This window comes from Pleurodeles waltl, chromosome 4_2 (genome assembly GCF_031143425.1).
Source record: "Pleurodeles waltl isolate 20211129_DDA chromosome 4_2, aPleWal1.hap1.20221129, whole genome shotgun sequence".
Lineage (NCBI taxonomy): Eukaryota > Metazoa > Chordata > Amphibia > Caudata > Salamandridae > Pleurodeles > Pleurodeles waltl.
In genome coordinates, this window is record NC_090443.1 from 368,225,610 (window position 1) to 368,250,394 (window position 24,785).

General features: G+C 48.6%; 1 protein-coding gene across 1 annotated transcript in view; it reads left to right on the forward strand.

Annotated features, from left to right (window-relative positions):
- LOC138293868 (cytochrome P450 2D14-like) overlaps positions 1-24,785 on the forward strand; it is a 298,270-nt gene that overhangs the window by 132,995 nt on the left and 140,490 nt on the right. Inside the window, exon 7 of the mRNA XM_069233169.1 lies at positions 1,260-1,406. Within this exon, the coding sequence (XP_069089270.1) occupies positions 1,260-1,406 (147 nt within the window). The remainder of the gene's footprint in view (positions 1-1,259; positions 1,407-24,785) is intronic.

The following is a 24,785-nucleotide window of genomic DNA, read 5'->3' on the forward strand; positions in this document are numbered from 1 at the left end:
GTAGGTTGTGATACTGTGGGCAGTATATTGTCCTCCGCGCTGTTTGTCTGTACCGCCGTGGCGGTCGGAGTGTTAAAGTGGCTGTCTTTGTTGGCGGTTCCCGCCACGGTCATAATTGCAATTTTTTTACCGCCGGCCTGTTGGTGGTTTTACCACTGCTTTAACACCGTCCGCCAGGGTTGTAATGACCACCTTTGTCTTTAGCTGTCTTTTACTTTAAACCATACTCATCCTATCTTTTGCCTGTTATGCACTTCTCCTCCTTATTAGGGAAGAGTTTTCTTGTTATGCCCTGCTGAGACTTACCTGTTCTATCCTGGCTGATGGCAAATAGACTGATCCTGCATGTTGACTCATTCAGGTGGGTAACTATATGATGATAAATTGTAATTGTCTGTTTGCCTTTTCTTTCTAGGTACCAACTGCTCTTTGATAGAGGCCATAGTTATATGTTTTCCAAGTTCATGTTGCTAAATTGTTTTGCATGAAGCCCAACATGCTGATGCTAATTAGAGGTTAGTTAAGGAGTTCACTAATATTGGGTGCAAATAGACAAATGACTGAATCCTTGCTTTGTTGAGTAATGTACTAATGATACTCTGCTAAAGTTGATTCATGTTGACGTTGTGCTTTGTTCTACTGTTCATGACTTATGCTTTGATAAAGTCTTATTCGAGTTGTCAAATTATAGTAGTATTGGTGTGCTTACTGATATTGCGACTAATAAATATGATATTAGATTGTAACTAATAGGGAATAAATATCCTAACTCTTACTAGATATGTGTGGTTATTCATGGCTGAAAGGTCATGGTGTGTTTAATTCTTATTAAATGTTATTGATTAGTTTGATTGACTAGTTATTGTGAGTATTGATTAGGTTATTGATCTATTGATTGAAATGCTAGGCGGATATCTCGTTCTGGGAAGTCCCCAAACGTGGTCAAAAGATTCATAGGCCTAAAACGAGACCCCTTGTAAGTTAAATTAACAAGGATTGGAAGCATTATCACAGTCATTGAGAAAGGGTGTTCAATTAGTAGAACCTTAATTGTGACAAATTGAAATGTTTGGTGCCTGATGGGCGATCATTTTTCCTGAAGGTGATTGGCCTTTACAAACTTCCTCAGCAAACATTTACCTATAGGGTATACTCCTTTTTTCTGGTTCTTTAGAGACCAGCCCAGCAACTTTAGTTAACAAACATAAATCTATACAAAATACTGAAATTCTGTTTCTCTACTTGTTCTTCTGCCGCAGTGTACTACAGGTCTATCACGCTTGGGTTGGGACTGGACAGAGTTACTCAGAGTCAGGAGAAGGATGGAAGGGTTCCTGGTGGGACTACCTCAACAGCTAGAAGAAGGCAGTTATCAGCTTTGAAGGGAAACCATGATGATGAGGACTGTGAGGCCTAGTACTACCCAGCTATGAAATGGAGAGAGGTGCATTGATTTGGAAGATGCTGCTGAGTGTGTGTGCTGCACTGCTGACAAATGTGAAACTCCTCTTGTTTTTACTCTGCCTCTGAGTCTTCTTGGTACTCTCCTCATGAACCTTTGATTCCTTCAGTACTTCTCCTTGAACCTACCATACAGTTTGTTTTACAGTCGGCAGGCCTTCTCCTCTTTCTCCTCTCCTGCACGAACAAGAGGGGAAAGCTGAGCTCAACACTCCTGCTTACCTACTAGACCAGTTCAGTCAGGCACTCAAGAGTGACGGACATTGCCAAGGAGAATGCAGATGCACCACCCAATTTGGCAATATTCTACAGTATCATTTTTCTTTTAACAATCATATTTTTTAGAACTGGGTGGGTTCAATTTAGTCCTCCAAAATTGGATTTTTTCAAACCTATAAGACAGAACATATAAAGATCTAATAACATGGCTCTCTCAGGCAGAAGGAGTGTTCGCAATGCATTTAACTGAACTGTGTCATACTGATTCCTTTTTTTTCTTTCCACAACAGATTAATGATGATGTGCTCTTCATTGCCCTTATGAATATTGTTCGTGTGTTCTATTTGTCGTTGTTACACGTTTCCTCACATCCCCTTTCCCATGTACTCATCAAACTCCTAGCCATCTTCCCTAGAGCTGTGTGATTGTTTTGGAGGTGTGCCTTAATTTTACACCAAATAGATCACACACATGGTAGAGCGACTGTGGTTAAATGCTACACCAACTCACTGTGGGATCTTCTATTACCTGAGCAATGGCCCACACCAGTCCCTCTAATCCAGACATTCATAAGAACATCATTCCTCAATGTCTTCATCGTCATTCACGCCTTTGTTATGCATAACTAAAATGAGTAACCTTGCCAACTACAGAGTACAGACTTTGAGAAAAATGTTCCCGATTTGAGGATTTCATAACTTTGATTTTCAAATTCCATGCTCAACATTGCTTAGAATAATTTACTACTGTTAATTTTTGTTTGTTTGATGTATCATGGTGGTAGTAGTCTGTCCTCAGTCCTACTAAAGCTGTAATGTATAACCTTATAACTCTTGGTTTTTCATTCAATTTGGTTGTCTGTGATCCTTTTGATTAATCCTACAGTTGGAGATCACCTAGGTGACATTGGGACCTCGCTGTGATGCCTTCCCTGTTAGCACACTACCATAAAGAAGGCACCTTGGGAAACCATTCAGTAAGGTTTTGGAAGATTAATAGAGGAAGCAGCCGCAAGCTATCACTTCATCTATTCAGATAAGAGAAATATGGGGTAGCAAGAACTACTTTACTTTATACATACCTAACTTTTGATGTCGATGAGATAAATAATTATTTATCTATGTTTCTGTGGGGACTCTAGGGAATGGCAGCATACCCCCTAACTGACATACACTTTGAGAAATAGATTAAAAAGACAGGCTGTGCAAAAAGGTATCTGTGCAATGTTAAAGTAAAACACAAAAAGAACTTCAGACTCAAAGTGGATTATAAAGATTTCCCCTTTACTAACTTATAAATGATAAAATATAAAACTCACCCTCTCCTCCCACAGCAGGCCCACCTCCTCCCACATATTTACCTGCCAATGTCCAAAATAAATAAAAATGTCCATGTCCATAAAGAAGAAAAAATTCCCTCCCCAAATTCCCACCCTCTCCACCCACAACAGCTCCCTCCCACCAAGGGGATAGCAGAGGGCATTCTACATGAGGGAACCCCAGAATCATGGCCAAGAGGCATGCCATCTCATGGTCCAGTGTGCCAGCATGCGCAGCAGGCAGCAATGGTTTAACCTGTCTAAAAATGGGGAGGCACGGGAACGGGCAGTTCAAAGCTGCCGGCAGGGCTATTGTGGCCTAGGGGTGCTGGCTGTTGGCTGGTGAAACTATGCCCAGGGGCATGCCCCTGGCCTTCCTCATTCACCAGCTGCTGGTAGTGTGTACTGGTGGCCCCCAGCCTCTGCCACCGGAGCTGGGCCACGATCTCCTTCTGGGTTGGTGTTGGCGGTGGACCAGCAGGAGTAGCTATATCTAGAAAGAAAAAAAAGAAAAACAAATTGTAAATAATGCTCTGTGCAAACACATGTTTTTTAAAAATTATATAATGGTCCAGTCTAAGTACCTTGCAGGTCCCCTAGGGCCATTTGACCATTTGATGTAATTAGGAAAGTCTGTCACAGGGACATGATTTTTTTTTAACATCACATGCCTCACATAAAAACAATGACTGGCTGAAAGGAGGCAGCATAAAATAAAAAAGTGATGGTTTTTTTCCCTTGTAAAGTGTTTCCAAAACAAAATTAAATAACTCTGGTTAATGAGTAAGGCATCATCCTCTTTGGAGTACAGGTATTCTCTTCTTGTTGTGCTAAATGACTGGAAGCATGCTTGCTAGCACATCAGGTACAAATGTCCTATTCTCTGCAGTCTGCAGCTGTGGCAGCTGTAATGGACAAAAAATTATCTTTGATTCTAATGGCCCTGCTCTTCTTCAAATGCCTTTCAAGTCTACCCAGACTCCAGAGAGGCAGATGATTAATATGTCACACACGTCATGTATAACATGCGGATAATAGATATCCTGTCTGCCGTAAGTAGATAATGGGAAAAACAATGCACTGCATTACAGGGAAAGGAACGGGATATATAGATTTTATTGGGCACGTTCGTCACAAAGTATCGCAACCACAAACCACGAAATCCCAGACACTTAATCCTCGCCCTCAAACACAAACTATTTAAATCAAATACATTTGCTTGGCAGTAAGGGAAGGACACTTGACTTAGACACTGATTTAAACTGGATATTTTCAGAGGGGTTACTCCGTCACAAACGTGATAGATATCCCGTCCACCATATTACGATTCATAATACGGCAAATGGGATATCTGGAACGTTTGTGAAGGAGACATCTCCTCCGCCAAACTCTTAAAATCAGCTTTGTCATCTGCAAACAGGGTAAGGTACAGGGAAAAGGCTGGGTAGGTACAGTAGAGGTTTTGCTGTAAAATAGTGGGGAGTTCACTTTTGATGTAGCTTAGGCTTAGTCAGCCACTGTAGTTGAAAGTGAAAGTTGATGATAGTCCAATTTGTACAGGCGTACATCAATTATGAAAGCCATATCAACCAATTGTCCTGTAACATGGTGCATGCCAACATGTTTTTTCAATGTTTTTGGTAGGTTGTGACAGGACTTAAAAACGTATAAAGGAGTGCAGTACTAGGAGGTGACAGAGTGGACACTGGGAGGTAAGGGAAAGACACCTTGTTTCCGTTTCGGTTTGCAATCCATTGAAAGCTTTGTAAATGCTACAGTAGCAGACACACATTGCACAGCCAACACTGCAGTGCTGGACTGAACTATACTGCAGATGGGTGGGCTCATGGCCCATGGGTCACGACTCGCAAAGTACCACGGGCAGAGAGGTCATCGCTGATGATGGGTGGGATCTACCTCACTTTACAAATACAGTAGTAATACTATTATTTGTCAATAACCAAGCAATGTGACTTACCATTGCCCTTCCCTGTCTCTGCAGAGACTCCAGCTGCTACGTTAACTGCTGCACTGGTGCTGGCCCCGGCATTGGTGGTTTGTGCAGCTAGAAAAAATATTACACATTTTAGATGCCAGATACATCCCACCTTTTTAATTTTTTTAAAACAAAATACAATTGTGACACATGACTATAGGTCAGTTCGCAGTATCTCCTCTCCCATCTTAAATATCACTTTGGGCAATTTGCTGGTTGACAATGTTAGAAAAGCCAGTAGTCAAGCCAACAGCATTGGAATGACAGAGATATGCTGATTACTGTGAGTCATTTGAAGCGCAATGAAGCAGTAGAATAAATTGGTCAATGAAGGATATATGGTTTTGGTTGGCAAATGCAATGGGACCGTCCTCGTACTACTTTCCTGTCATGTTGCACTTTCATTGAAGCTGCTAGGATACTTAATAATAATACATAAAACAGAGCATTGGGGGGGTCACCCTAACCATGGCCACTCTCGTCATTTGGGCATGAGCAGGAAATAGAAAGCCTTCTCAACAAATAAGCATAGAAGAGCTTGCTTGGGTCTGCCACCTCTGCAGTCTTCACAGTAGACTACCTAATCTATTGTCCTAGTCTTACTGTACCAGTCCCCAGGCTATAACAGTTAGGGTAGAGGGACATCATAACCAAGCAGAAGAAAGCTTAAGCTACAGATTACTCAGGAATATAGAAAAAAAGGATAATGGAGTGTTGGACCTCCTCCTTTTTGCGGGGTCATCCCCAAGCTTTTTGCCTTCCTCCTGCTTTATGACCTCTTTGTGTTGGCTCTAGGACTCTGGGCACTTTGCCACTGCTAATCAGTGCTAAAGTGCATGTGCTCTCCTTTCTAAGCTTGCTATGATTGGCTTACACCTGATTGCCACATTTAATTTACATGTATGTCTCTTGTACAGTGGAATCCTTTGTACCAAGTGCCTATAAATTAACTGCTACTAGTGGGTCTCCAGCGCAGCTTACGTCACCCACAGAAGTAGCCTTTCAACCCATCTCAGGCCTGCGATCGCTAGGCCTGTGTGCGCAGTTTACTGCCACAGTGGCCTGGCTTCTAAATTTACTTTCCAGCCTGGAACTCCCCTTTTACTACATATAGGTCACTCCTAAGGTAGGCCCTAGGTAGTCCTATGGACAGGGTGCTGTGTAGGGAAAAGGTAGGACATGTGCCTTGTTGTGTGGCATGTCCTGATAGTGACAAACGGCCTATTTGATTTCTCACTGCTGTGAGTGCTGCCTCTCTCATAGGGTTGCAATAGGAAAGGCCCTTGCATATGTCTAAATGGTATGTCCTAATCTATAGGGATTAGCATAGGCATGTTTGGTATGTTTGGAATGGTAGTGAAAAATCTTGCTTACTTGTGTAGGTGAATTTTACATCACTATTTTAGGAAACCCACTTTTAGAAAGTGCAGAAAAGAAACAAGAGCCAACACTGTAGTTAACTTGGAACAAATTATTATTTACAATGAAAAGGCAAAACCAATTACCTCTCCCTAGCACTAATATATTACATTTATCCAGAACAATTTTATTGGAAAACATTTATCGCACACAGAAGAACAAAAACAGAAGATAGCAATTACCTCATATAAAAAATTTGGCACTGCACAAACATTACTTACATCAAAAACATTTGAAAATAATACAAATTCAAGAACAAACAATGACAAAAAATCAGGTTCTGCACCAATTTGAAAAAGAGGGAACTCGGAGCCTAACTCATTCTCAAAATTTTAAGGCTCCTCCTTAAAGAGCAAAATAGCACAGAGGCGTTAATTGTAAGTCTTTGTGATAGCTCAAACAGGAATGATGTGCATTCAAGAAAATACTTTGCATTCTCCCTGAAGGCCTAATCTTCTTTAATAGCACTCACTGATGCTCCCTATTGTATATGCTTTTCGAATACACTAGATTCAAGGGTTCTCTTCAGGACACAGAACACCAAAACACAACTAGTCAGGTGGAACTGCCATCTTGTAAGTGGCTTACCACCAAAGCAGGGGTCTCACGATTCGAGTAGAGAAAGAAACACTCCTTGACCTGCTGCACTGAAGTATAAATCACTTTAATTGCTTGTCCTGCTTGCTCACGATGCATTCAGACCAATGTTAACCCAGCAAAAGAAAGTGGGCATTTCTCTGGGCTTATGACTCTTGTGCTTTGCAGCTAGACTGCAATCCATATCTGAGGTAGAGTGACAGCTGGGCTTTGTGCATTCTTTCCAGACAGCCCTCACACTGGGAGGGAGGAGGTATAATGGGAGTACATCTGCTATTGTATGGTCTTCCTGGACTTGGAGAGGTAGAGACGGGGCACAGTTACATTTGTGTAGGCTGTGTCCTGCCCTGACACAAAGGGCTTGTTTATCCACTACTGATGTCTGGAGTCAGTGTGGAGGAGAAGGGGCATTCCTGGAACTGGTTAGAGCTGGGTAGAACCTTCTCCCCACTTCTAGAAGCTGGGCAAACTGCGTATAGGGGTTGTTCCCCATGTTGTTAAACATTGGGATACTGTATGGACTGGACACCAGATGCTACTGCAAGGACTCATCCTTGGAATGGCCCTGCTGGTGTGTTGACCTGTGGCCTGCTACGTCACTAAGAAGGACTACTACTTTTTGCTCATCAGGACCTTTGTGCTGGCCTGCCTGCCTGTATCCTTGCATTAGTGCCCCCAGTGTACTCCATGGGCTGGGTGGTGTGCACCTTTTCCCTCTGCATTTATGTCTATCTAGCATGAGGAAAGCACTTGATTCTTTTTCTTCAGCACGTAAAGAGCGCCGTTCCCTCACCACTGCGCAAGCGAGAGGTGAGTGCTGTATGGATAACCTCTCAATGCCTGGGGGAAGACTGTTTTTGCCTGGAGTGGTGTTCTCTGGGTGGGGAGCAGAACGGCTCATATCTGGGGATTCCCTCGGTGTGTGGAGGAATTAGTTCACCGCCGCTGCTCCAGGAGTGAAGTACCAGGACTTCCCAAGCGCAGGAAAAGTGAAGAGGAGCCCTCCGGCAGCCTCTCATTGAACATGGACGAAGCACGCCCCCGTGCACAGGTAGGCACCTACTTTGGTGCAGTCACTGCTGCAGCTCCGTGATGGTGATACAGTGTCTGGGGGAGCCGACGCCTCTTGTCGAGTGCAAGCGTGTTGGTCAGACGAGAGTGGCTGGACCAAGGGAGGCCTCCCCGCAAAAGCCTGCAGCAGCCCCGGTGGCCATCTTTGGTTCCTCATGCACGGAGCCCGTGGGTCTTTTTGGTCGGGTGCCATGTCTCCCCTGGGAGGGGGAGCGATGGCTGCAGGTAGGACAGAAGTCGTCCCTCCAGTGGGGAGACCGCTCCAGGGGGGTGGAAGATCATTTCCCGAGCCATGAGGCTCATCTCAAGTTACTGCATTCCATCTAATGAAGGCACACACAGTGGCCATAGTGGCCTGTTGGTATCTCTATGCAGAGGGGGACCTAGAGAGGTCTTCCATCAGGTTTTTATAGTGTGTGCCCCCTCATACAGTAGTGTCATCTCTCTGGGGGAGCATTCGCAGAGGGGGGGCATTCGCAGAACGGCACACAGGGCGGAAAGGGAATCCTCAACAGAGGTCTCCTCCTTGCAGAGCCAGTCAGACCCACATTCACTACAGTAGGAGGGCAGGTGCTCCTGAGTTAGACATAGTGGACTGGATTCCACCATATACTTGTAGAGCAGGTGCAGGTGTGCTGTAACCTTGTGTGGAAAGTATTGTGGAAATACTAACAGATGGTGCACTTCGCAGCATTATTTGTGGCCCTCACTGTTTATGCATTGCGGTTCATAACCTGATTCATGCCACATGTTGTGCTTCCCATGTTGGGAAGAGGGGGACAGACAGAGTTCAGGATTCACATTGCAGGCATTGGGGCAGGTAACATTTGTGTATGACATATACAATATGAGAATGTGTCTTATTTTTAATTTATGATGATAATCTGACAAGTGCCTGTTTGGTACAGTATAACTGATTCATGTTGTTTTGGTCTATGATGTTGGGTGTTTATGCAATACAGTTTATTTTTCTATAACTAGTTGTGCAGCTTTCTTTGCGGTGCATTTACTGTGTCACTGGGTTGTGTGTGCTGTGCACACGCTTTACACAATGCCTCTGAATAAGCCCGACTGCTCATGCCAAGGTACCAGGGGGTGAGCAGGTGTTCTCTTCGGTGTGTAGCTCCCTTGTCCTGGCTAGCGTGGTGGTCCCTGTCTGGCTGAAGTGCCTACCCTAGCCAAGCAGGAACACCATTTCATGCAGGAGGGATAACAAGAATAAATATTAAATAGAATGAAGAGCATTTGAAAAAAACACAGTATGAGAGAAAGGAGGAAAAGGTAATCCAATAGGAAGAGGTAAAAGTTAGAGAAATAAATATTATTAACAAGAACTTACTGGGGCCAGCAGATCCATCTGCTGCGGCTGTGGTGGCGGTGAAACTTCCACCCCGCCGCATTGGTTATGACACCCTCCTTGGCCCAGCCCTCAGATGCCCTCTTCTTACCCTAGGGTGCTGATGTAAGGAATAAAGAAGATTAAAAAAAATAGTGGTTAGTTAATCTCCTAGGCAACATTTTGATAGGCAAAGGCAGTAACAAATTGACATTGCACTTTTCTAAATCAGATTGCCTATATTATCGAGTTGACCTATTCCTTATTTCCTAAACCTTACCTAAGCCCTATTCCAAATTTTCTAAACTACATTTGGAAACACTAATGTATTGCAATCAATGAGCTTTGCATTGCAAATCGCAACCCTCTTTGTTGTGCCAACTCAATCAGATTCCCTTTTCAGTGCATAGACAGGAGGCCTGGGTGGAGTTAATGGAGTCCGACTCCGCAGAATACTGCAAAGTTAAAAACAAAAACTTGCGGTGGTGGAGTATCTGTGACCCGCGGAGTCCTACTGAATGCGCCTGACCTTGGAAGTTCTAAGCAGGGTTAGGCCTGAATTCAGGCCAGGGCTGTAGGCAGCAAAATCTGCCAGACCCGTTGTGCACCAGCCTGCCCCATATGCCGTGCACATGGGACAGGCTGGTGCACAAGAGGCCTGAAACAGCAGCTTGCTTTTACTGCCTACAGCCATAGCCTGAATTCAATCCAGGGCCGTAGGCAGCAAAAGCTGCCAGGCATGTTGTGCACCGGCCTGCCCTGTATGCAGTGCACATGGGACAGGCCAGTGCACAAGAGGCCTGAAACTGCAGCTTTCACTGCCTACAGCCCCTGGCCTCAATGACAACAAAACAAAAGAGAGACGAGGAGCTACCTGGGTCTCCCTCTTCTTGTCTGACAATGACGAGTCTTCATCGGCTGCCTCCCTCTGGCCTCTTGTCCGGTGCGTGCTGCAGCCCAGTTACTATACCCTTTTTATTATGATAAGTCCATAGCCACAGTCAACACAATATCCATTATATATATTCATTCCAACTTTGAAATGACATATAAATATATATGTTAATAATACAAAAAGAGACAAGTAAAAAACGAAGAAATAACCAGCGCGTTTGCTGCTTCCATTCAACCTGACATCATTCATATGGTCCTACACATTATCATAAAAACTGCATATACCTTTTTATCTTGTACTCTTCATAGCTTTACATAGATATTCTCTTGTAACATATCGCATAGCATACATTTTTTTACTCAATACATTTTCATATATTTTGCCTCAAGTTACAGGATCTTTCAAATTCCCTTGTGGTTTGTTGTCTTCTGTCTCACGTTAAGAGGTCTTTCAGATTCCCTTGTGACGTGTTATCTTCAACATGTGTTTCGGCATCTATGCCTTCCTTAAGAAATGCCACAACATCCTTCTCACAAAGTGCACTGTGAAAAATCTTTTTCCATGTGCAGTTGCTTAAACTGCCCTTTTGCACTCAGTTTGTATTTGTATTTGTATTTCGTCTTTATAAAGCGCATTCCGGCCAAGGCATCGAAGCGCTAAGCAACAGGAGTGAGATGACCAACAGAAAGACAGTTCCACCCAATCTTTAGGGCACTATGAAAATATGTCTGCACAGCTGTTCCTTGACAAAGTCATTATTCTATTATATCCGCTACTATGATTCTACAGGGCACTCCAGTATGATTTTATGTTCTGGTACATTTGTTAAGTTAATCAAATGGTCGCCACTCTCAATTATTCAAATATCCTGATGTATTTTGCAAAAATGCTGTATCCACTGTTCGATTCCCTCATCAAGTGCTCCCATTGGACCACATACTATTTGTAAGGTTACTTGAAGTTAACTTACCTCTGAGTGTGAGCAGCATGCTATTTGAAAGAAATCTGTATTATAGGATAAGACACAACAAAATTAGTAGTAATCAATTACTAGGTCTCACCAAGCCCTGCAAGCTGGATGCGCAGCAGGTCAAGCAGGTCCCTCTTCCGGTCCAGGATATTAGCCCTGCAATGCATCAGCTGCTGCTGGGTGCACCAAACCCCAATATGTCGACGAACGCAATGGTGCATCCTACCCCACAGCGGGCGACGCTCCCGCAGGCTGTACCCAGTCTCATGCTGCAAGCATGTAGGGGAGGAGGTGCTGCATGAAAAAAACAAGTGTGGCCACCTCCTCCTCACTAAATATGGCGTGAGGCTGCACTCAATGGCGGCGCCTGCACCCGCAGGATGTGTTGTTCATTGCACCCCCTGCACTAGTGCTGCGTCTCACCTGCTCCATTATGGCGCTGGGTGGAAATAAAAATTAAAAAAAGACAGGAGAAAGTGAAGGAATAGAGGGGGAGAAATGAGGAAAATAGGAAGTTACTGGGAAGCTAATAAAGGGCCAAAAAAGTCACAGAAAATAAAAAAAAAGAGGCTAAAACGTAAAATACACCAACACAAATACACACACTAAGGCCCTTATTATGACATTGGCAGTAAGTGCCGCTTGCCGCCATGCTGACTGCCACAAACATACTGCGACCTCGGCGGTATACCGATACGCGTATTATGACACACACACATAGAAATCTGCCACTATACAGACACACACACACAAGTCCGCCAGACCAAAGGTCAGTGATAAAATGGCGGTAGCAAAACCCACACCTTTACACCAACAGAAATACACCCACAGCATCATCAACCACGAATCACCGCGGTGGACATTCAACCGCGGTAAACCATTTGGTGTACAGACCGATGCACTCAAAATACGCACACATTTATAATACACACACCACACCCACACCAATATAAAACACACACCCATACTACCCACAACCCTTTACGACCCAAAGAATTTGACAACTGAGAGAGAGACAAGCCAGGAGCACCCACTGAATCAGAGCCACAAAACACCATCACCCATACACCATCCAGGCACCTCACAACACACACCCTGACACATCACCCCACACACCTTCACACACACCACTCAGACTAAACCCATGGCACCACAAAGACACCCCAGGTTCTCAGAGGAGGAGCTAAGGGTCATGGTGGAGGAAATCATCCGGGTAGAGCCACAGCTATTCGGATCACAGGTGCAGCAGACGTCCATTGCTAGGAAGATGGAGCTATGGCGGAGAGTCGTGGACAGGGTCAACGCCATGGGACAGCACCCCAGAACAAGGGATGACATCAGGAAGAGGTGGAACGACCTACAGGGGAAGGTGCATTCCGTGGTAGCAAGATACCAGATAGCTGTAGAGAGGACTGGCGGTGGACCCCCACCTCCTCCCCCACAAGTAACAACATGGGAGGAGCATGTCTTGGCGATCATGCATCCTGAGGGCCTGGCAGGAGTAGCAGGAGGACTGGACTTGGGTAAGTCAAATCTTTACTACTTTATTTCCCCCATCACAAACTCCTACCCCTACCCTCACCCCCATCAATTCACCACCTCACATATACCCCACCATCACAACCCACCCATCCCAATACCAAGCCCTGCACGCTGCACCAATGCATGGACCCCCATCACAGATCTGCATGGACACCCATCACCATAGCATGCACACTAGTGACAATCACTTAGCCAACCAAATCACAACTCAGACAAGCCAAAGCTGCCTTGGTAATAACAATCATAGAGGGGAACATACCCATGCACAAGATGTCATACGCAGAAACAATTACACTGCATTTACATCCCACCAGGACCCCCACACAACGTCACTGGAGAGGAGGTGCCAGCCACATCCCCCCGAAGAGGACCACAGTGATGACAGCAGCTCTGCACGCCTGGATCAGGATGACCAACCTGGCCCATCAGGGACCTCTGGACAGTCGGTGATCCAGGCACATTCCCAAACCACCACAGAGCCTCCCCCCTCAGGAAACACTACCACAGCACCCGCCCAGCGGGCCCATCCCTCTGTCTCCAGGACACATCAATCAGCAGTGTGTCCACCACTACAGGGACCCCAGGCAACCCCACAAACACAGGACGATCAGGGACCTGGGGTCAGTGGCAGTGGGCACACGGTTCAGGGGACAGAGGAACAGGACAACAGGGAAGCTGGGAGGACTGCTGTGCAACAGGGGAGGACAGGCCCAGGGAACCGACTCTCCACGAGGCACTCGCCAGCATCCTGGAAGCATACCACCATTCCCAGGAGACCATGGGCCAAATACTGACCAAGTTCGAGGAGACCCAGCGGCTGCAGGAGGGACAGTACCTGGGGATCAGGAAGGACCTGAGAGACATCCACACCACCCTGGTCACCATTGCAGGCGTGCTGGCAGACATGGCCAACACCATGAGGGAGGCAATGGCACACCAACAGGCCCCTGACACTAGCCACACCGATGAACAGCCCTCCACCTCTGCTGACGCTAGTGGACAGGAGGCCCGCCACTGGAACAACAGTCCACCAGCACCCCACCCCCTGCAGAAGGAGAACCACCATGCAAAAGGTCCCTGCGATCCAGGCAGAAGCCAGAGAACATTGCCAAGACCCCCGCCAGGAAATAAGACGCCCCTGAATGTCACCCTTGTGTCCCACTCTGTCACCCTGTCCATCTTGAACTACCATTGCTCCACTTCCTATTCCCCCTTGGACAATGCACCTGTGATACAAATAGACTGGACTCTACACTGGACATTCCTCCATCATCAACCCAGTCCATCGCAATACCCCCTACACTTATTATCACTGAAATAAACATCCTTGGAACTAATACAAGGATGGAGTCTGTCAATTGATTGAAATATGTATTAGTTAAACAAGCTGTAAACATTGCAATTCAAATCTACAGTTCCATATGCATAGGATTGACCTGCAGGGGGCAGCAGTAAACACACCAGGAGCCAGGGTGAGGCACAGATATCTGAAAATAGAGATGCCAAAGGGTACAGTAAGTGGCCATAGAATTCGGAAATTCAGGCTGCCATGCACAATGTCCAGCACAAAACTGCAATGGAAGGTGAAGTTGCAGTGTCTTACCTGTGTGTTGCTGGAAGTACTGTTGAATGATAGTAGTTCTGTTGTCCACATCCTCTTTGTCACTGTCCACAGGCTCCACTGCTGCCACACACCCATCTCCAGCCTCATCCTCCTGCAGAAAAGGCAACTGGTGTCTCAAGGCCAGGTTGTGCAACATGCAACGATGATCTGGCACACCTTCTTGGGTGAGTAGTACAGGGATCCACCTGTCTGATGGAGGCACCGGAATCTGGCCTTCAGGAGGTCAAAGGTGCGCTCAGTGATCCTCCTTGTTCACCCATGTGCCTCATTGTAACGTTCCTCTACCCTTGTCCTGGCATTCCTCACTGGGATCAGTAGCCATGAAAGGTTGGGGTAACCAGAGTCACCTGCAAATATCGAGGAATACCTGTTAGCCAGACACACACCCTTACAGTCAACCCCACACGCATATACCTACATCAACTGTGTGGGGACCATGGGCTCACCTATTAGCCACACCCTGTGCCTCTGGAGTTGAGACATCACATATGGGATGCTGCTGTTCCTCAGGATAAAGGTATCATGCACAGAGTCAGGATACTTTGAATGGGAGATGTACTAGTCCGCCAAACACACTATCTGCACATTCAGAGAGTGAAAGCTCTTTCGATTTCTGAACACCTGTTCATTTCTCCGGGGGGGGCGGCAAAGGCAATCTGTGTTCCATCAATAGCACCAATGATGCTGGGGAAGTGTCCCATTGCATAGAGGTCAGCCTTCACTGTGGCCAAATCATCCACCTGGAGGAACATGATGCAGCTGCGCATGTGTTTCATAAGGGCAGGAAACACTCTGGTCAGCACGTTTGAGAACATAGGATGTTACATCCCAGATGCCATGGCCACTGTCGCTTGGAAGGAAGCACTTGCCAAAAAATGGAGCACTGACAGGACCTGCACTAGAGGGGCATACATGTGGGGTGGCGGATAGCTCAAATCAGGTCTGGCTCCAATTGGGCACACAGCTCTTGGATTGTGGCCCTATCAAGTCTGCAGGTTAGGATAATGTGCTTGTCCTCCATTGTCGCCAGGACCACCAGGGGTCTGTTCACACGGGTATGTCTCCATCTCCTATTCATCTGCAGCGGTTGAACTCTAGGGTGAAAAACGGTGAGCAGATGGTCATATTCAAACATATACTCAGATTAATATGCTTTTATTTTTTTACAGTAACAGTATGTGAACGTGTAGGTCCTTTGATGTGCCTATGTCTGCTGTGATGCAGTTAGGTGCCATGGCCTGTGCTCCCCTTAAATGGCGGCCGTCTGACCTGTGAGGAGGGACAATCGGAAATGAGGTAATTCCGCTGGTGTTGTGCACTGTTGCGGGAGGCGGTCAACGACCGCCATGCAACACCGCATTGGTTATCATTGGGGCCTATGGGTTCCAGGAGCCAATGGTGATGTACGCCGGTGGTGACGGTACGCACCACAGTGGACGTGATCGCCATTTTCTATCTTTTCACTCACTTGCTACGTGACCTTCAACAGGAGAGGACCTACACTGCAAGTGCTGCTGTGACCTGTGTCTGGAAGAGACCATGGCTCGAGTGTCTGGGGAAAGGGCCCCTGCCTTCACTTTGGAGGAGTTGGAGAGACTGGTGGATGGGGTCCTAACCCAGTACCGTTTACTTTATGGTCCTCCAGACCAACAGGTGAGTACACTGTGAGCACGATGCGTGGGGCATGAATGTATGGAGTGCTGTGTGTGTAAGCCTCCTGAAGGGGGGGGCTGAGGGGTCCCGGGCAGAGTGCTGCATGTATGGTGGGCAATGTATGTGCATAAGGGGATAGGAGGGATATGTTGGGCCATGAGTATAACAGTCCGGACGGTATGAATAATACCTTTTCTGCTGTATCTTTTTCAGCAGGTCAGCGCCCATCAAGAAAAGGGTATTTGGTGTGCCATCGCCAAGGAGGTGCGGACCCTGGGGGTCTTTGACAGGTGGAGCACCCACTGCCGCAAACGGTGGGAGGACCTGCGCCGCTGGGCAAGGAAGACGGCGGAGGCCCTGCTGGGGCTCGCCTCCCAACGAGGAAGGGGTGCCCGTCGTACCCTGACCTCCCTGATGTTCCACATCCTGGCGGTGGCCTATCCAGAGTTGGATGGGCACTTGAGGGCATCACAGCAGCCACAAGGGGATGAGTACAGATTCAGAATCATGACTTTGCGCGCGTTAAGGTGTTACCTGGGTAGGGGATGTGGGCTGTGGGTGCCCCTAGGCCAGGACGAACATGGCAGGGTAGGTTCCATGATGGGCAAGCTCAGATGTACTCCAACCCCAATTATGTTAGTGGGCATCTACTACTGGGCAGGATCCTGTGGGTTTCAGGTGCGCAGCTAATGGTGTTAGGCATTGTACCCCATGGCCTGGTGACTAGCATTGTAACTGGTAGTGCATGGCCTAGTGCATACGGCTGTTCCCTGTGAGTTGTGTACGCCAACAGTAGTGTTGTTGCTGGCATTGACCAAGTGTATTCTCTGTCTCTTCCCCCCTTTTTTTTGTCACCCTGTCCTTGTGTGCATCATCATCATCTGGCGGAGTAGCAGAGGCACCGGTGACAGAGGGAGCTCCACATGGGCCTGGAGGTCAAATCCACTGATGGTGAGAGCACCAGTGGGACAGAGGGCGTGGGGAGCACCACAACAGAGACAGGAGGGGACAGTACTGACAGTGACTCCTCCAATGGAAGCTCCCTGGTGGTGACGGACACCTCTGTGGCCACCCCAACTACAGGTACATCCGTCACCCCCGTACCAGCACCGCCCTCCCAGCAGCCCCTCAGCATGTTTCCCGTGCCCGCTCACCCAGGAGGCTGGCATCTCCTTCGCCCCAGGCACCTCAGGCCCTGCCCAGTCAGCCCTGCTGCCCTCAGTGAGGAGGATATTGACCTGCTGAGATCCCTCTCTGTTGGGCAGTCAACCATACTGAATGCCATCCAGGGTCTAGCAGGGCATTTGCAACAAACAAATGCATACCTGGATGGCATTCACTCTGGTGTGGCGGCCCAACAGAGGGCATTCCAGGCTCTCTCCAACTCACTGATGGCAGCCATTGTCCCTGTCTCCAGCCTCCCCCCTCCAACTTCCTCTACCCAGTCCCAATCCCCTCAACCCCAGCCTATCCCAAGCACACCTTCAGATTTGCATGCACCCAAATCAACACACAGAAGTGGGTCAGGCAAACACAAGCACCACACTTCATCCCACAGGCACTCACACAAGCACCATCCAGATGCAGACACACCAACATCCACTGCCTCTACTGTTTCCCCCTCCTCCTCGTCTTTCACCTCCCTCCCAGTAGCGTCTCCAATCACACCTGCATGCACTACATCCACACCCACTGCCTCCATCACCATCATGCCTATCACTACACGCCCCTCACTTGCAGTCACCACCCTCACATCCATGCACACGTCTACTGTGTCCTCTCCGACTGTGTCTGTACCCCCTCCTCCCAAAGTACACAAACGCAAGCACTCAGACACCCAACAGCCAATCAACTCACAACAGCATCCAGCCCATGCACCTGCACCCAAACACAGCAGACAGACACCTCCAACAACCACTCCCTCTTCCTCCACTGCCAAACCTTCACCTTCTTCCCACCCCAGTGTCCCTAAGAAGATTTTCCTCTCCATCGTTGACCTCTTCCCTACCCCTCCCCACACCTTCATGTCGGGCCAGGGTGGGCAGAACCCAGGCAAGCACCTCAGCCACCCAGTCCACGGCCACTGTGGTTTCTACAGCTACTACAAATGTTAGAGGCACCAAGGAGGCACCCGTCAGCACAGCCATTGTGCCTGCACCACCTGCCAAGGGCAAGAAGGGGCCGCCGCCTAGCAATGGCAAGAAGGGGACACCAGTCAGCAAGGGGAAGGAGGCACCACCAGCCAGCAAGGGCAGGAAGGGAACACCAGTTGGCAGAAGCAAGGAGGCAACACCATCTGCCAAGGGCAGGAAGGAGCACATAACCCCAGCCATGGCACTTCAGCCGTCCGAGGCTGCAGGAGAAGGCCTGGAGCCTCCCCCCACCACCAACAACACCGCCACCTGCAGCGTGGCCAGCCCCGCCACCAGCACCACTGCCAGCAGCGGCAGCTCCAGTGGGCAGCCGTCCGAGGCTGCAGGATAAGGGCTGAAGCCTCCCCCCACAACTGACAGCACCGCCACCTGCACCACCGCCAGCACTGCCACCTGCACCGCCACCAGCACCACTGCCAGCAGCAGCAGCCCCAGAGGGCAGCCGTCTGAGGCTGCAGGGGAAGGGCTGGAGCCTTCCCCCACCACCAACAGCACCGCCACCTGCACCGCAGCCAGCACCGCCACCTGCACTGCCGCCAGCACCGCCACCTGCACTGCTACCAGCACCACTGGCAGCAGCAGCAGCCCCCAGTGGGCAGCCATCCGAGGCTGCAGGGGAAGGGCTGGAGCCTCCCCCCACCACTGACAGCACCACCACCTTCACCGCATCTGCCATCCACTGAGCAGCCATCACCGCAGGAAGCAGTCTGTAGTCATGAATACATGGGCTGCAGTGCATCCTGGCCACTGCAACACCTGTAGGTGTGACACCCAGGTGAGGTACTGCGACCTTGCACCATCCAGGAGGAAGCACACTGGGCACAAAGCCCCCTCCAGAACCAGTGGAAGAAGGCATCCACTCACCCCCTCCTTGGCAAGATGAAGCACACTGGGCACAAAGCCCCCTCCAGAACCGAACCAGTGGAACAAGGCATCCATTCACTCCCTCTTTGGCAGGATGAAGCACACTGGGCACAAGGCCCCCTCCAGAACCAGTGAAGAAGCCATCCACTAGAGAGACTGTGGCTTTGCACTCCCCAGGACCAAGCAGTGGGCAACCCACCCACTAGAGAGACTGTGGCTTTGCACTCCCCAGGACCAAGCAGTGGGCAACCCACCCACTAGAGATACTGTGGTTTTGCACTCCCCAGGACCAAGCAGTGGGCAACCCACCCACTAGAGAGACTGTGGGTTTGCACTCCCGAGGACCAAGCAGTGGGCAAACCACCCACTAGAGAGACTGTGGCTTTGCACTCCCCAGGACCAAGCAGTGGGCATGTATCCCCCTCCAAGAGCAATGGCATTGTACCATCTTCTGGCTGAGGTGCCCCCCATTCCCAGTCCGCCTGAGGTGCCTGTGTGTTTTTGACCTGATGCCTCTGCAGTGTTCTCTCCGTATTGAGGCAGGATTCAAGTGTGGCCTTGGCCTATGTGTTATGGCCCCGTGGCTCACGGACATTTTGTCCCTCCATTTGTATATAATATACATACTGTTTATTGCTTTAAGGACGTATTTATCTAAAATTGTACTATTACACTCATTTTAATCCATTCCTTTTGTCCTTGCGTTATTCCTGAAGGTTACGGGGTGTGTATGTAATGTTGTTGCATCAGTATGTGTGTTGGGGTGAGGGTGGGGGTGGGGATGTTGCGTTTTGGGTGTGTGTGTCACTCTCTTTTTCCTCCCCCCCTCCCTTGTGTGCTAGGTGCAGTACTCACCGTGGTTGTCTTCGCCGCCGTTCGTGTTCCTGGTGTATGAGGAGGTAGAGCAGCATTGGAAAAATGTGCAGCTCGGGCTCCATGACATTGTGGTTCTTCCTTGAGTGGCGAAAGGTGAGTCGTTTCCCTTCTGTGTACTGTTTCCGCCGTGCTTTTGATGGCGTTGGTACCGCCTGGGAAAAGGTGGCGGATTGGACTCTCATAATACAATACAGAGGGCGGTACATTGTCTTCTAAATGGCTGTTGGCGGTTACCGCCGCGGTGCTTGTTGCTACCGCCTTGGTGGTCGGAGTGTTAAAGTGGCTGTCTGTGTTGGCGGTTTCCGCCATGGTCATATTTCCATTTTTGTTTCTGCCAGCCTGTTGGCTGTATTACCGACGCTTTATCACCGACCGCCATGGTTGTAAGGAGGGCCTAAGAATATAAATGTAAAACAGGAGAGGATAAGTAGCATAAAGTAAGGGTGTCTAAGACATAGTAGAGATTGAAAAGTAGGCCCAGCACCATGCACAGAATAGAAAAAACAAGATGTCAGCGTGCAGGTGACCACATGGTGCTGTTCACACTCGCATTGCAATGCGGAGCATACTACTCGCACCAATCATTGTGAAAGGGCACCGAGCACAATTCCGCCTGTTCACCCGGAGTTAGGCAGAGTTTGTGAATTTTTTTTTCACACCGTGGAATTTCGCATACGGAATTCACTGAACCTACCCAACACCTAATCTTCCCATACATCGCCCCATTGCTTGCGCCTGCAAATCACAACTCCATTTCTTCCCTGTGGCTACCTTGTTCACAAATTGCAGTTGATTTGCTGTATTTGCCATCTGCACCCAAGCGGTCAGCATAGGGTTGTCTTCTGAAGACCTCCTCACCTTTACTGACCAATGTCCCAGGACTGCATTATGCCCCGTTGGCTTCACCACACTTTTGCCATTCTCACCAAGTGACATTGCTGCCCTCTCAACCTCAAGGCTGCACCAACCTTTAGAGCCTCCTTCTCCCAGAGTCCCACAAGCTGCACCAGCTCCCACTGTCCCTACCCGTTCCCCTTCCCCCATTAGGACACACAGCCATTGCCCCGTGTGCCCTCTGAGGTGCAGGCCACACTGTAGCTGTGCCGTACCCCCATCCACTCCAACCCGCATACTGCGCAGTTTCTTGTACAGGTGAACCAGCTCCTTCTTGACCTCCCTCTCTGCACATAATCTAGCTCACTCTTCCTCAGCTCCTATCATGCAGCATCTGCCTCTGCTCCTGTATTTTGGCCTCAATATCTACATTTCAATGGTTGCACTATGATCAGCCCCACTTGCCTCACCTTGTCCCCTATCCAGGCCTCTGCTGGAGTACCAGGTCCATTACACCAAACCACTCTCCCCAGCCTTTCCTGGGGAATCATCCCTTTTTAGGTTATGGGCCTCCTGGGCACATCCCTTGCAGTTGCTGCCTGCCTCCTCCCCCTCTCTGGACCTTCCATTTCTGTTTCTTGTGTCAGCCCCACCCCATGAGGTCCTCGGGCCGCCCTGCGGCAGTCCCAACCTGTGTTCCAGCCTGCCAAGATGTCTCTGCTTCCCCTTGTCCTCCTTCCTGCTGCATGGCCTCAGAGCATGGTTCCATCGATCCCGGCAGCTCTGTGTACGCAGGTAGGCTATGCCATCTGGTGGGCCATTTAGAGCCCCCGGTGCAGGTGGCGTACTGGTCTGTTTTCCATCGACTCTCTGCCTCTTAGACCAACCCTGCAGGGCGAGCAGGCCGCAGTTCCAGCTGCTACACTTAGCATCCCCACCCAGGACTGAACAAGTACACCAGGCTTGATCAGTTCAACCTGTCCTGCCAAACACAAAGTGTGCAGGGCCTCCTGAACTGCCTCAGAGTTTGACATGCCTGCCCTGGGTAGATGTGGCAAACACACCCTCCTACAGCCCACCGCAGGTAACAATTACCTAACAGGAAACCAAAACACCAATGCAGCCTCAGGCCTACCTCACTCTGATATCTGTCCCCACTCAAACTTTTCTGTCCCTGTCCACCCTGGAGAGGGATTCACCAAGAGGCTGACTTCCTGTCCCTATCTCCCTTAAATGACCTAGCCTATAAACTCGGTCCTTGCCTTAACCTAACCTATTCCTAGCTACGTCATGTGGCCTGCTCCATTTTCATGAAGAGCCCAGGGGGAGATTGGCTTCGCCTGTTGCTCCCCCTGGCCCATTCAGTCTGACAGTTGCTACTCTCTGTAGTTGTTGAGCACTCAATAGCATGCCTGTTGTGAGGAAGACACATCATCCGATAAGAGAAAAATCTTGATAGAGTGAGAGCCTTTTCTCATCTGCCAGTCTCAACTACCAGGCCAAACATCCACCCACAGGAATGTTCCATCCCTCAACATTCTGTGACAGAACCAACAGCACAGGACAAAGGGAAAGGAAAGGGAAAATAGGACGGTTAGGAAAATAAACAATTTTGTTGCAAACAATATTCACTTTACAATGCTCACTCATTGTGCTGCAGTTTTCTTCCACACCCTGATCAGGTTCCTACTTTCAGGGTTGATAGTGATTCTAGTCCTGCTCCTTGCAGAGGAAAAAGCTGTGCCACTCAAACTTGTGTTGTAATGTACACATGGACTTCTCAGTCCTTTCAGTTGAACCTATCTTCTTATTTATTTCTAGAATACGAATGTACTAAAAAACCTGTCTCAGTGGCAACAGTTTGCTCATCACATTCTGGATCCCTCTAGCCCCAAGCTTCAATAACTCAGGAAGAACCCATAAATGTTACTATCTACATTAGGACATATCAGGATTATATTTTAGCATAATACAAATGACTGAGAAAAAGGCAGATATTGTTGTGTGGTTCCTATTTTGGTAATAAGACTGTGGCCCTTGTTATGATTCTCCCGGTCCTGGGACCACCAGACTCGCGGTGGTGGTCGGACTGCTGCCAAAGCCACGGTCCGTCCTCCACATTATCATCATGGCGGAGCCGCCATGGTCCGACCGCCAGCACTGCCAGGTAGCCAACAGTCAACAGCCTGGCAGTGCCGGCAGTCTTAATTTGCCCTGGGTATTACCAGGCTGGCAGAGACAGGGTGCTGGGGGCCCCATGGATAGCCTTGTTGCTCTTTTCTCTGCGTGAATTACAGGCCTCCGCCACCCGCCAAAACTCAAAATGAGGGCCTGTATGTTTAGAGCGGCAACATCACAGAGCTTGGTGACTGAGTCGGTCCCTAAAGATTCCTACCTAAACCCTCTTTCTAAAAACCTGAGAGCATAGTGATAGTAACTCTTCTGCCTGTCCTGATCTAAGAGAATGATCCTGACCCCCATACCTAAATAGTAGGCAAGTGTTTTCCTTTTTTCTGAATAGCAATCCCCACAGGTAGCTGAAGAGTCAGTGTCAGGATTAGCGAATGTCAATGGAATGGTGTTAGTCAAAGGATGGCTATGACTGGAATGCCCTCTGCAATCCTTAGGCCTATGTGATGTTTATGTAATAAATCTTACAGTGTTCTAAGAACAGGCCTGACATAATAATATGTCTAAAAATTGGGGACTGAGTCCTGAGCTCCAAGATTGGCAATATCAGATACTGAACATGACAGTCAACAACAGGGTACAAAGTGTAGAGTGTAATAGGGGCTGATAAAATGTGCAGCCCGTACAATTAGTACCATAGGTTTACTCATCCCAAGTGGCAGGCTTTGCAGTGGGACCTGAAGTTCCTAGTGGGCGCAACCTCAGGAGAATCTCTCCAACATTGTCCAGATATCAGATAAGATCTTCAGCGGTGGCTAATGAACCGCAATTGGGTCAGAGGCAAACTCAGTCACCTCCTCCTGCTTCTACATGCTTTATATGCTCTGCTGAATCTTCAAATGGATCCCTACTGACACGAGAAAGACAGTCACACAGAGGCTGGTCACCAGCTGCCTTGACTATGGCAACATACTCTATGTGAGAGTGTCCTACCAGCTGTTTAAAAGACTCTAGACTCTGCAGAACACCGCAGCCAGACTCATCCTCAACCTCCCGAAGAATCACCCCACACCGCAGGAACCTCCACTGTCTACCAGTCCAGAAGAGATGCCAATTCAAAATCCTCACACTCACATTCAAGGCTCTCCACAACCTAGGACCGTCCTACATTTACCATTGGCTGAGTTTCTGCATCCCAGCAAGACAGGTATGCTCCGCCTCGCTAAACCTTGCACACACACACCCCACATCCATCGCAACCCTAGTGGAGGCCGCTCCTTCTCCTGCACAGCAGCCAAGTCCTCGAGCAGCCTGCCCCCCCCACCTCCTAACAGCTCCCTCTCTGGAGGACTTCACAAGGAGACTCAAGACGTGGCTTTTCAATGGAGACACAGCATCCTCAGCAACCAGATACCCTTAGGGGTGATAGCACTGCACTTTACCAATGCTATGATTGATTGATTGATTGAGGCATCTCCCTCTCCCTTCCCCAACCAGATCTGACAGTAGCGACAGATGCTTCACTCCTGGGATGGGACGGCCACCTGAAATAGGTGGAGATCAGAGGCAACTGATCTCCAGCGGAGGCCGAACTCCACATTAACCTGTTGGAGCTCCGGGCGATCAGACTAGCATTGAAAACATTTCTTCCCTCTCTCAAAGGGAAGGTATGTGGTACTGCAACAAGCAGGGCGGGTGGGGACTCCTTGTCAAGAGGCTCTGCTCCTCTGGACATGGGCATTTCCCTGGCGGTTAAACACCTGGTTTGCTCTCTGAACAGACTGAACAAACTCAACCTACAATGCTTAATCGATCACTAATGGTATC